This window comes from Salmo trutta, chromosome 4 (genome assembly GCF_901001165.1).
Source record: "Salmo trutta chromosome 4, fSalTru1.1, whole genome shotgun sequence".
In the NCBI taxonomy this organism is placed as follows: Eukaryota; Metazoa; Chordata; class Actinopteri; order Salmoniformes; family Salmonidae; genus Salmo; species Salmo trutta.
Genome location: NC_042960.1, coordinates 11,914,320 through 11,928,197, shown reverse-complemented (window position 1 = coordinate 11,928,197; position 13,878 = coordinate 11,914,320). Strand labels below are relative to the sequence as shown.

The window sequence follows — 13,878 nt, the reverse complement described above, 5'->3', positions numbered from 1 at the left end:
TTTTAAGATGTATGTAATTGATTTAAAGATCAAACCTGATGTGATATGTGTTCAAGAAATGTGGCTTAGACCACATCTTGTTTTTATTATTCCTGGTTATTGTTAAATCAGATCTGATAGATCAATTGGCTGTGTTACGTTCATAAGGGAATGTCTATCGTAAAATACCTGTCCCATCTGAATATGAATGTGTGATGGTGGAAATCTACAGTGCAGGTAGTACTGTTAAGTAAAAGAAAAATGTACAACCATTGTCGTCAACCATCTGTAGCGATGTTTGATGAAATATCAGGAGAATTGAGCTCTAGAGAGATATGGTACGGTGACTTTAATACACATAGTAGTTTATGGGGAAGCACACATACAGATGCTAATGGTACTATTGTGGAAGATATGAGTAGAAACAAGTCCATTAGCATGTCTTAACGATGGATGTGGTACAAGAGTTGATGTTGTTAGAGGGGTTACATCCTGCCTGGACCTCACACTGGCTTCTAACTCTATTGCATCTATGTGTGAATGGAATGTATGATTCTACTGTTGGAAGTGATTTGGTGTACCATGATTTGTTCCTGATTTGGTGTACCATGATTTGTTCCTGATTTGGTGTACCATGAACTGTGATGTTCCTATTCCAGATAGAGCACCATTCAGAAGATGGGGCTTTCATAAAGCAGACTGGGAAAAGTTTGGTGATCATTGCTTAAAGTCTGTTGGAGAGTTGTCTTTAGAGAGGCCGGTTGATGTATGTGCTGCCTCTGTGACCGCTCTGATTTTGAGTGTTACAAATGTATACAGTGCCTTTGGAAAGTATTCAGACCCCTTGACTTTTCCACATTTTGTTGCGTTTCAGCCTTATTCTAAAATTGATTAAATCATTTTTTCCCCCTCATCAATCTATACACAATACCCCATAATGACAAAGCAAAAACAGGTTTTTAGAAATGTTTAATTTACATAAACGTTCAGACACTTTACTCAGTACTTTGTTGAAGCACCTTTGGCAGCAATTACAGCATCGAGTCTTCTTGGGTATGACGCTACAAGCTTGGCACACCTGTATTTGGGGAGTTTCTCCCATTCTTCTCTGCAGATTCTCTCAATCTCTGTCAGGTTGGATAGGGAGCTTTGCTGCACATCTATTTTCATGTCTCTTCAGAGATGTTCGATCGGGTTCAAGTCCGGGCCTCTCAGGGTCATTCAGAGACTTGTCCCAAAGCCACTCCTGAGTTATCTTGGCTGTGTGCTTTAGGTCGTTGTCCTGTTGGAAGGTGAACCTGCGGTTTTAATCAACGATCTCTCTGTACTTTGCTCCGTTCATCTTTTCATCGATCCTGACTAGTCTCCCAGTCCCTGCTGCTGAAAAATATCCCCACAGTATGATGCCGCCACCACCATGCTTCACCGTAGGGATGGTGCCAGGTTTCCTCCAGACGTGATGCTTGGCATTCAGGCCAAAGAGTTCAATCTTGGTTTCATCAGACCAGAGAATCTTGTTTCTCATGGTCTGAGAATCTTTAGGTGCCTTTTGGCAAACTCCAAGCAGGCTGTCATGGGCCTTTTACTGAGGAGTGGCTTCCGTCTGGCCACTCTACCACAAAGGCCTGATTGGGGGAGTGTTTTAGTGATGTTTGCCCTTCTGGAAGGTTCTCCCATCTCCGCAGAGGAACTCTAAAGCTCTGTCAGAGTAACCATTGGGTTCTTGGTCACCTCCCTGACCAAGGCCCTTCTCCCCCGATTGCTCAGTTTGGCTGGGCGGCCAGCCCTAGGAAAAGTCTTGGTGGTTCCCAACTTCTTCCATTTAAGAATGATGGAGACCACTGTGTTCTTGGGGACCTTCAATGCTGCAGACATTTATTGGTACCCTTCCCCAGATCTGTACCTCGACACAATCCTGTCTTGGAGCTCTACGGACAATTCCTTTGACCACATGGCTTGGTTTTTTCTCTGACATGCACTGTCAACTGTGGGACCTTATATAGACAGGTGTGTGCCTTTCCAAATCACGTCCAATCAATTGAATTTACCACAGGTGGACTCCAATCAAGTTGTTGAAACATGTCAAGAGTGAACAATGGAAACAGGATGCACCTGAGCTCAATTTCGAGTCTCATAGCAAAGGGTCTGAATACTTATGTAAATAAGGTATTTCTGTTTTTATTTGTAATAATTAGCAAAAATGTCAAAAAACGTGTTTTTGCTTTGTCATTAAGGGGTATTGTCTGTAGATTGAGGGTTTGTTTTATATAATCCATTTTAGAATAAGGCTGTAATGTAACAAAATGTGGAAAAAGTCAAGGGGTCTGAATACTTTCCGAAGGCACTGTCTTTTTTGACATTGAAAAGGCATATGACTCTGTGATTAAGATGGACAGACTTGGTATTTGTGGGAGATTATACAACTGAGTTTTGGTGTTCTTATTTAATCACTCTTTTTGAGTTAAAATAGGATCAATTTTATCTGATGCCTGTGGAGTTGACAATGGCATTCCTCAAGGCAGTTCTATCAGTCCTATTTTGTTCAATATATGATTAAGAATGTGTTTTTTAATGTAAGTAGTGGTATTGTGGCTTATCTGCTGTATATGCTGATGATAGAGCTATTTGGAAGGGGGCAAGGAATGTCTCTCGTGACCAAATCTATTCAACAAGCTATAGTGGATTTTGAAAGATGGTCAATTGACTGAGGATTTAAATTGTTAGTGGTGAAAGTCTTGCTGTATGCTCTTCTCTAAGAAGAAAGTTGCTGATAACATACAGTTGTTTCTGTATGGACAGCCTATGGGGAGGGTTTCTAAGTTCAAATATTTGGGTCTATGGTTCAATGAGCGATATACATGGAAATATCATATGTCATAAATGTTGAAACAAAGTGTTAGAAGGTGGGGAATGTTATGCGCTCGGTCTCTGATTATGAATGGGGTGCTGACAGATAATTGTTTATGGATATTTATAGAGCTCTGATCCGGACAGCAATTGATTACGGGTGTATAGTTTATGGAACAGCGGCGAAGACTTGGCTTCAGAGGCTGTGGTATCCCAGGAGGTCTACCCCGGGGGGGGTGGTAATAGAGGGGAGGTACGTGAGGCGACGTTGGCCCCCTCTGCTGGGAATACGGGAGCTGGGCACCCCGACACGGACAGCTCTAAGTGGAGGTAATTAGAGGAAAGTGCCAACTAGCCGTGGAGGCCAAATAAAAGGAGCACGGTGACACACCATGAGAGAGAACAGGGAGAGACTGACACCAAGTGAAAGGAGAGACGAAGGACCGAGCAAAACTTCAGTGATTTTCTTTTCTTTGTTATGTTTATTTTCTGTATTAGTAAAGTTGTTTTTGCGGACTAAAGCATCTCTGCACGCTCAACCCAACACCCCATGGTTTACCACAGTGCATTTAAATCAACATATGTATGTGCCTTATTAGTGGAGGGAGGTGAGATGCCTTTGGATATACAGTGTAAAAAATTGTCATTAGCTTATTGGGTTAATCAAATCAAATTTATTTATATAGCCCTTCTTACATCAGCTGATATCTCAAAGTGCTGTACAGAAACCCAGCCTAAAACCCCAAACAGCAAGCAATGCAGGTGTAGAAGCAAGTTAGGCTGAAAGGCTGTGAGGTTGACAATCCCACTGCTACTGTTCTAGATTACTGTTGGGAATATACTAGTAGACAAGGCAGTGGTTTTGGTTGGACAGTTGGAAAGCTTGCTGATGAGAGTGGTCTGAGGGAGTTGGAGGTTGGCCCTTCTGTGGTGATAGGGGATGTTCCTCTGTGGATACTGCCAGATCCTGTTGTTGATCTAACCTCGGTAGAGAAAGTAAAAGTTTGGTCAGAAGTCAGTGATATAGGGAAACTGGTTGACAATTACATTGGTAAAGTTATGAATTTTTACCGCTTTTCACAGATGGACCCAGATAGTAGGCGCACAGGAGCATGTGTTTACATTCCTGAATTTGATGTGCAGATATGTAGAAGACTAACAGATGAACTTTCCATATACTCAGTTGAACTGTGGAGGATGTACAACCTGTCAGAATTATAGTATGAACAGATTCCCTGTCTTTATTGAATAGTTTATCATCTGGGAAATTGAATAGGAGTGATCTACTATTGGAGGCATTAATATTATTATGAAGACTTGAGAGCCTAGGTATAGTAGTGAGATTCTGCTGGGTCCCAGCCCATTCAGTTGTGGAAGGGAATGAAATTGTAGACCAGATAGCCAAAAGAGCTTTGAAACAAGATATAATTGATATTAATGTTCCACTGAGAGATGGGACTCAGACCAAGGGTCTGCATTTATATGCCCTCTAAAGAAAGGGGCTCTTTTTTTAGTAGGGCTCTTTTTTATTTTCTTAGAATTACTTAGGTAGGAGGATTTAGAAATGTGGAGCTAATGTTTGTTTGTGGACCGCCATTATATCATAGAAGAAGAAGAACCCAATCCCAAACAAGAAGAAGTAAACAGAGGTAACCGTCGGTGATGGCAGAAGTGAAATGAAAAGCACATTGAGTGGAGTTGGAGAAGAGGAATGGACTCTGAACAGTAGTGTCGAAGAATGGAATGAAAAATTAAAAAGTGTCAATAATTGAAGGGGATGATAATATATCCAACAAGGATTTGTTTCTTGTTGGGATGAGATTTTTTTGATGATGTTTAACTGGGATATCCGTTTGGGGTCTCGAAGAGGGTGATTCGTATGTTGGGAAAAGTTAGATCAGAGTGACCAGGAGTGGGCTTAATTCATTTTGTGTCTGTGGAACAGAGGAAGAGGGCAGTGGGTCTCACAAGAATCGAGTCACCCGAAGTATCGTGCTTTGAACTCCGGAGTAGGGTGTCTCCGGGGTGTCGATGGAAGGTAAGGATGAAAACCTTGCAACAGGAATCGCAGGTGTGGTTAATGTCCGTCGCTTGACCTGCATGGTGGAAGGAAGAGTGGAAGAAAGTTAGTCGGTTCTATAGTTTTTTGATGATGAGCACCTCCCTATGCATGTGAAGCTGAGGTATATGTGTTACGCAGTAAGAGCTTTTGTCTCCAAAACATTACAGTGTAAAAATTGTAAAGGATTTGGCCATGTTTCAAATGGGTGGAGTATACAGATCGGGGTGAATAATGGCCTTGTTGCATTTGTGGTTGGGATCATGGCCCAGAGTTCGTGGAGTGCCCTGTAAGGGTGAAGGAGGTTGAGGTGGCAAAAGTTAGGGCGGTACATCAGAGCTCCTATGCGGAGGCAATCCAAATAATTGAGTGAGCAAATGAAGTTGAATAAATTGTAGTTGATGCACCAATGCCCATAGTCAATAGGCCTATTTGTCAAACAAGAGAACCGAACATGCTGTATGTAAAGAAAGTGGATTTTGGGTCTTTCATTGCAACTGTGATAAACTGTACTGCTCAAGTAGAAAGGAACTCATTGTGACTACGATAGGAAAAGTATCTGGGTCTTTAGGAATTCACAGTGAAGATTTACAAGGGTTATTGGTGATGGAAAGTGTGCCACCCACCCAGGCTCCTGAGCCTGTGCAGGGATCAGACATGGATTATTGATTTAAACAGATGAAGAAAGGAGCATGTTGATGAGTGATTTTTGGGTAGTCGGTATGAGTATTTTTATTCACATTTTATTTCATTCCGCACAGTTGGTGGCGACAATACACCTTTTGCGTGTAGTTCGACATGAAACCCAAAGAAGAAGTGTAAACGGAAATTAACAGCGACCAAGAATAATTTCCACATTAGAGTTTTTGTTGTTATTTATACGCTTATTAACACCATGGAACTCAAAATATGAGTAATTTAACTGCACAACATCACATACTTACAGCACTTGGCTGACAGATGTTATCGAGGTAACGCTAGCCAGCTAGTTAGCGGATAACGTTAGCTAACAATGGCTAACAGTATGGTTTTTCACACTCAAATAGCCTCCATTATGGAGGTGCTAGCAAATGCAGCCGTGGCAGATATATGTAAACTCGTAGATGACGACTATGCAGTGTATCGTTTGGAAATAACTCAAAGCCAGAAAGAAAACAGGGCATTGCGGAGGAGACTACAGCTACTGGAACTGAGGGTAGCACGGGAGCGCGTCCTCACCAGTCGTCCCAGTAGTGTCAAGATCCTCGACCACGACAGAGGAATGGCAAGAGGTACTGTACATGTTGCAGGAGGCCGAGTTTACGCGGCCTGTCGCACCGTTCACCTCTGCACAGGTGTTCAGATGTATTACCCAGAATTGGGTCTTGGTCATTTTTTGGATAGTAAGCTAAGTAATTGCAATCTTGAGCAAAGACATGATATTCTAACCAGATTCTTATCAGATTCATGATTTACTGCATTTCCTATTATTAACTGAATGAAAACATTGTTATGCATGAACATAATACATTTATCAATAAATAGTATATCAATAAGTTATGAGAAGTGTTACCTTACATCCTTACCAATTATAATCAGTGTCAAAACTGTCAATAGTGTGCAATATAGTGTTGAGCATTGACAGTAGCTAACCTAACCATCTCTTTTCCCCCAATCACTCTCTCAGGTGAAGGACATCTCACTGGAAGCCACAGGAGTTTTGTAAAGCCAGTGGGACACAATACATGGAGAGATGACCAACCAATCACTGTTGATGAGGGGAGTGGAACCTCAACCCAGCACGTTATTGTGATAGAGGTTAGTGTAATAGTATTACATCAAAATGACAGTACATCAAATGTGGCCAGTTTATTTCAGAAAGGCTCCCCTCGGCTATTTACTTGCTTACATGTACATCCTTATTTATCTGCCATAAGGGAGCTTGTGAAACCAATTTTACTCATGTACTGGTAACAACCTCCTCTTTTCTTGTGTCAGTCTTCAGATGCAGAGGCTGTACGTCCTGAGGTTAAGCAGGAGAGGACTGAAGGAGAGGAGGACCTACAGCAAAGCAGAGACATCCAGACTGGACCGACTGGAGTGTCCCCTGTAGCCACGGAGGACACCGCCCCAGCGCAGTCCAGTACCCGACGCAGCAACACAGAGGTCTGTGGAACGCCAAACGCTGTCTTCAAGTCAGAGACGGACACTGAGACTTTAAATGTAACACACAGGCTCTTACACACAGGAGAGAGACTGAGTCTGGGGCCATTGGGCTGTCCTCCTATTCCCGGCTCAGAATACTTACCAATATTTCACCAGAGCCAGAGGACTGTTCATTCCTGTGGAGATGGTGAGGTGTTATACACTGGCGTTGATGACCTGTCTTGTACTTACACTACAGAAATGGACCCTGGCAACGTATCCTTGGGTTTAGAGACCCAGACTGATCTGTCTAGACGGGACTGGAACCGGTACAGTAGTGGTGTATACTCTGAAGGCTGCCTAGATAAGAAAGGAGAGGTTATAGTCGTAGACGAAGTGACTGTGAAAGTGGAGGGCGACGCTCCTCCCACGTGGAATGCAGATAGTCACCTAGGAGACGGACACTCACAGGGCAGAGATTTCTTAGATTACAGAGAAAGCTTAGAGACAAATCCAAACGTTGTCACCCACTCCACTTTCCACCCGTTCCGGGATCGCGACCCAGTGTCCACGTCAATGGGGCCTTCCGATTCACACGACTGCGCCCTTTTGGATCAGGCATTGAACTCAAACGACAGGGCTAGAGCCCAGGCTCGGGGAGGGGATGCAACATCAGGCAAAAAACAGGGGGTAAAACCCTTTAGCTGTACCCAGTGTCATATGCGCTTTGCCCAGGCTGGCAACCTGAAGAGGCACCAGAGGGTACACACAGGGGAGAAACCCTACAGCTGTACCCAGTGTCACATGCGTTTCGCCCAGGCTGGTGACCTGAAGAGGCACCAGAGGGTCCACACAGGAGAGAAACCCTACAGTTGCCCCCAGTGTGAGAAGAGGTTCTCCCACCAGCACCATCTGAAGATGCACCTGAAGATCCACACTGAAGTGAGGCCGTTTGCCTGTACACACTGCGGGAAGAGGTTCTCGGAGAGGAGCTACCTCAGGATACACCAGCAGAAAAAACATTCCACTCTATAACATAGAAAGTAACCATTCGACTCAATAGCTTCTGACGTTTATATCAAACCCTGCATTAAAGACAAAGATTAACTTTCATTGTTGTCCGCAGAAAAGATCCACAGATGCATTTGGAATAACGAGAGTAACAGATTTCAGTGTTGAATATTCCTGGGTAGAATATTGCATTCAGGCATTGTGCCTAAAAAGTCTGTTACATATTGTGTTTGTACTGTGTAGGCCAGTGGTCACCAACCTATTGAGTCAAGATCACTTTCACTGATCTCTCACTCAGATTTTTTTTTAAACATTACTTAACAGTTATGTAGGAATGAGGTTTGTGCAGTAGGCCTAATACATTATCACAGCATATTGAGTATATGCCTGGCCTGCCAATATTGGTCTTCTCAGACCATATTTCAAAACTCAAGCATTGATTACAAAATAGATCAGTTGGTGTAGCAACTTGCTGAGCATAAATTGAAATAATTTGCTTTTTTATTTTACTGGACTGATTGTCATGGTGCTTTCAATACAAATGGGAACTCGGGGAAAAAAACAAGGTCAAATCAGGGCGTCAGTGATTTTCAGGTTGGAAAGTCAGCGGTCTAGAAAGATGCCAGAGTTTCTGACTTGGAATTCATGACCGTTCAAAACAATTTTTTCCAGTTGGATCTCAATAGTTCCCAGTTGTTTTGAACACAGCATTAGTCTCAGTGGAGGGAGAGAACAGCATAGGTTCCACTTCTCACAGTCACTGCTGTAATGAGTGTGCTGAGTCAGGAAGCAAGTTCAGGGAGTGAGTGTTTTAATAAATAAAAGAAACAATGAACACAAACAATGCACCGACATGAAAACATGGTCAATAACACCTGAGGAAAGAACCAAGGGGAGTGACAGATATAGGGAAGATAATTAAGGAGGTGATGGAGTCCAGGTGAGTGTCATCAGGCGCAGGTGTGTGAGAGGATGTGACAGGTTTGCGGGATAATCAGCAGCCTGATGACCTAGAGGCTGGAGAGGGAGTACACCTAACAACTGCTCTCTCCGACCTTTCCTCTGGTGAGACTGACCAGAGGGGACACGTCCACCTGATGGCGAAACTTAAGTCCCACTGCCTCATGCACAAATTCATGTTCCTATGACCAGAGAAAGTGAAATATTCCTCTTAAAATAGACACCACGAACGGCTAATAATAATAAAAACGCAAGGCTAGCAATACACATGGCTACTCATTCATTGCAGCCGCATCGCGAGTGGAAGTAGTAGAGAAGCGCGTTTTGCTTTGCAATAGTATTTTTTTTTAGAATATACTCACTCATAACAGCAGCTCTTCACTTTATTATTTGACAGTCTCTGTGGTCATGGTTTTAAAAGTGATTAAATCCTACGTAGGCAAGTATCAAACTTTACTGTGGCCGGGGTCGTGGAAGCTCTGTAGGCACAGTAATTTGAGCTATCCGATCGAGTGCGCCTACTGCGCTGGCCAATTTAGCCACAGATCTCTCGGTCCGCCTGGTAGGTTTGTCTTTTCAGACAAATTAAATGGCTCAAAATGGGAAGACTTTGCTTAACCGGTCCACAGCACCTACCGCCAACAGCGCTAAGCAGATCAACAAAAAAAAGGAGCACAAGCCTTTATCGTCTGCTTTTCCACAGCGATGTTTGGCGTTCGACTAGGAATGCCTTGAAGATCGACTGGTTGGTGACCACTGGTGTAGGCTATATGATGTTCACAAATGCCTATTTTATTACATCCATTCACCTACTTCATTTTATTCTAAGACACTTTTAATGAGAAAATGAATGCAGTTTATAAAGTTAATGCAGATTCTTAGTTGAGGTCTGTGTATGTGTGGTTTTCACCCTATTCTGCTTACACCCGACAGCGCGTTAACAAATCTAATCAAATCAAAGTTCACTGGTCGCATACACAGATTTGCAGATGCTATCGCAGGTACAGCCAAATGCTTGTGTTTCTAGCTCCAACAGTGCAGTGATTAATACCTAGTAATACAAAACAATACACACATAATCCAAAAAGTAAAAATAAAGAAATTAAAACATATTAGAACGAGCCTTATCCGGAATATACAGTGAAAGTACCCTTTGACTTATTCCATATTTTGTTGTGTTACAGCCTGAATTCAAAAATGTGTTTTTAGACATTTTTTTCAAATGTATTGATAATGAAATACAGAAATATCAAATTTACATAAGTGTTCACACCCCTGAGTCAATACTTTGTAGAAGCACCTTTTGGCAGCGATTACAACTGTGAGTCTTTCTGGGTAAGTCTCTAAGAGCTTTCCAGACCTGGATTGTGCAACATTTGCCCATTATTATTTTCAGAATTCTTCAAGCTCTGTCAAATTGGTTGTTGATCATTGCTAGACAACTGTTTTCAGATCTTGCCATAGATTTTAACTCGGCCACTCAGGAACATTCACTGTCTTCTTGGTAAGAAACTCCAGTGTAGATTTGGCCTTGTGTTTTAGGTTAATGTCATGCTGAAGGTGAATTAATCTCCCAGTGTCTGATGGAAAGCAGACTGAACCAGGTTTTCCTATTGGATTTAGCCTGTGGTTAGCTCCATTCCAAATCATTTTTATGTCCTGAAAAACTCCCCAGTCCTTAAAGATTACAAGCATACCCACAACATGATGCAGCCATCACTATGATTGAAAATATGGAGTGGTATCCAAACTTAACAATTTGTATTCGGAACAAAAAGTTAATTGCTTTGCCACATGTTTTGCAGTATTACTTTAGTGCCTTGTTGCAAGCAGAATGCATGTTTTAGAATTTTTTATTTTGTACAGGCTTCCTTTTCACTCTGTAATTTCTGTTAGTATTGGAGTAACTACAATGTTGTTGATCCACCCTCAGTTTTCTATCACAGCCATTAAACTCTGTAATTGTTTTAAAGTCACCATTGGCCTCCTCATGGTGAAATCCCTGAGTGGTTTCCTTCCTTTCTGGCAACTGAGTTAGGTAGGACGCCTGTAAGCTTTGTAGTGACTGGGTGTATTGATACACAATACAAAGTGTAATTAATAACGTCACCATGCTCAAAGGGATATTCAATGTTTGCTTTTTTTATTTGTACCCATCTACCAATAGGTGCCCTTCTTTGCGAGGCATTGGAAATCCACGTTCATGGGATTTCCTCATCATTCTAAAGGGCCCATTGTGACACCATGACCTCCAACATTCTATTCTGTTCACTGTAAACAACAATAACTTTTGACAAAAATCTGCTACTTTGACCATTTTCCCAACAAGTTAGACAAAGGGTGTGTGTATGAACTCTTCTTCTACTTTTCTGCTATTCAAATCTGAAATCAGAGCAAAAATAACTATACAGCTGTTTTGGTAGGGGGCCTGCCGGCCCCCCTACCTCTGAGGAAGCACGGTTCCCGCTCAGCCCAGTCCAAACTGTTCGCTGCTCTGGCACCCCAATGGTGGAACAAGCTCCCTCACGACACCAAGACAGCGGAGTCAATCACCACCTTCCGGAGACACCTGAAACCCCACCTCTTTAAGGAATACCTGGGATAGGATAAAGTAATCCTTCTAACCCCCCCCCCCTTAAAAGATTTAGATGCACTATTATAAAGTGGTTGTTCCACTGGATATCATAAGGTGAATGCACCAATTTGTAAGTCGCTCTGGATAAGAGCGTCTGCTAAATGACTTAAATGTAATGTAAATGTAAATGTAACCTCATCCCAAAAAAATTCAACAACTGAAATTCTGAACACTTTGCCAAGAAGTTAGACAAAAAGTTAGTGAGGGAAATCTTCCTCTGCTTTTCAAATATGAAATCAGAACAGGAATAGCTTCTACCAATCAAAGGTTAGAGAGCTGTTTTAGTAACTGCATCAACTGCTTTCATTGAGCTAACGTCCCACTTATGTAACTTTGCTGGTGACATTTCCCTGGTTACCATAGCAACATCTGGTCTCACTTTGCATTAATAGCCCTGCTTACTCAGTCTGTTAGAAGTGCCACAATTATCGTTTTCTACAGGTAAGAAGTCACAAAATCATTTTCAACCAGTACACACACACTCCTTCCACAAGGATCTGCTGTCCAGATCGACAAGCCCATCTTGACGTTGTTTCATGAGAGAGGGTAGGCACAGTTGATACAAGCTGCTACCACAAAAAAGAATACCCTGCTGGATCCAGTGTTCATTTCTCGACCCCAAAGTTGATTCCATTCAGATGTGCTGCAGAGATACTAAAGTGATCACAACCCAGTGTATTGCATTTTCACTTCAGACATCTCCCAGGTATGATTCTTGACCAAAACATTGGTATCACATTTCACTGCTTGCATTAGTTCTGTCTTCATGTTAGCATAAATAACAAAAGTCCAAATAAAATGAACAATCTACATTTGCATTTAAAAGAATGACTCTCAGATGTACAGTGTGCTCTGCTCAGTTAACTGAGAGGTGCCCCAAGGGAAGGGCTTCCCCGTTCCAGGCACAGCCCAGAGAGGACTTCATGAACATCCAGCTGTTGTCCAAATACATTGTGAAAAAAATGCTTTTTCATTTACTTAGCTTCAACAATGCCTCATTGTCTTCTCTTCTCTATTATTACAGTTGTCATGTACTGTGGTATTCTAGTATGAGACTGTATACAAGTCTATTAGTCAGAGTAAATATTTCTGATGAAATTTGTGATCTAATTGCCCCACAATCCAAAGTAATAAGGTTGACAGTGGTATATCAAAGTAATCAGACCAATTATTTTACTACATTTAACTTTGACTATAGTTAAATGCTTAAAACTGCAAAAATACTTTTAAACAGGTAAAGCAAGTCCCACAATTTTACTTCATGTAAAATTACCATCTAGCTATTATTATTATTTAACACTCTTACTCCTCTTACACCATTTAAGATAGAAACGCCACTCAAACTTTAAAACAAGTGTTTGATATATTTTCTACTTTTTAAACTATTAAGCTTTTTGTCCATCTACTTTCATGGGATTTACACATCATTCCAAATGGCCCATTGTGACATGACTTCCAACATTCAACTTTTGACACAAATCAGCTACTTTGACCATTTTCCCAACAAGTTTAGACAATAACTTAGAGCGAATAAAAGAGATCCAGAGAGGATACGTTTTAGAAAGGTTGGATTTCTTGCGTTTATAGCCATGGTGATCAACTGCACTGCACTGATGGAGCGGAAATCCCAGAAATCAAAGACTGATGTGGTAGTTGCAGCAGCAGAGAAATATTAGGGTGTGAGAGATTTTAGAGCAGAAGATCTACAGGGAGTTTTGAGAGAAGGGGTTCCATCCTCCCAGGACTGATGTAGGATCTCTTGGGGCCAAAGTAATGGGATGGGTGGTGGTTTTGGGGGGATAGTGTATAGGTGCAGGGTTAGATGGTGGTGCAATTTAAATGTTTACCCTTTTCTCTTTTTTTGGGACCAAAATGTACAATTCACACTCCGACCTGTGAGTAGCAGCAATACACAACAAAGCGCCCAGTCTGCCGGAAAATCACATAAAGAGGAAGTAAACGACCCAGATAGTGATCGCACAGGAACAGGCGTATACATTCCTGAATTAGATGTGCAAATGCTGTATGTAGAGGACAAACAGATTAACTCTACCACTGGGTAGAGGAGAGGCCAAATGTAAGCTCAGAGCTGTTTTGATAGATGTGTGGCAGAAGAGGTGTGACTCTGAGCCCAAGGGCCAGGATTTATATGCCCTCTAAAGAAAGGTCGGTGGACCAAGATTCAAAGGTCAGATTAGGAAGTTAGAGGTGGTGTTTGGTCAGTATGTGATCTTCCCTGTGGCTCAGTTGGTAGAGCATGGCA

General features: G+C 42.0%; 1 protein-coding gene across 1 annotated transcript in view; it reads left to right on the top strand.

Moving 5' to 3' along the window:
* The first annotated feature begins 5,698 nt into the window (after window positions 1–5,698).
* Window positions 5,699–13,878, top strand: part of LOC115191080 (zinc finger protein 583-like) — a 41,335-nt gene continuing 33,155 nt past the window's right edge. Inside the window, exons 1-3 of the mRNA XM_029749098.1 lie at window positions 5,699–6,156; window positions 6,552–6,682; window positions 6,863–6,880. Coding sequence (XP_029604958.1) covers window positions 5,898–6,156; window positions 6,552–6,682; window positions 6,863–6,880 — 408 coding nt within the window. The 5' untranslated portion in view covers window positions 5,699–5,897. The remainder of the gene's footprint in view (window positions 6,157–6,551; window positions 6,683–6,862; window positions 6,881–13,878) is intronic.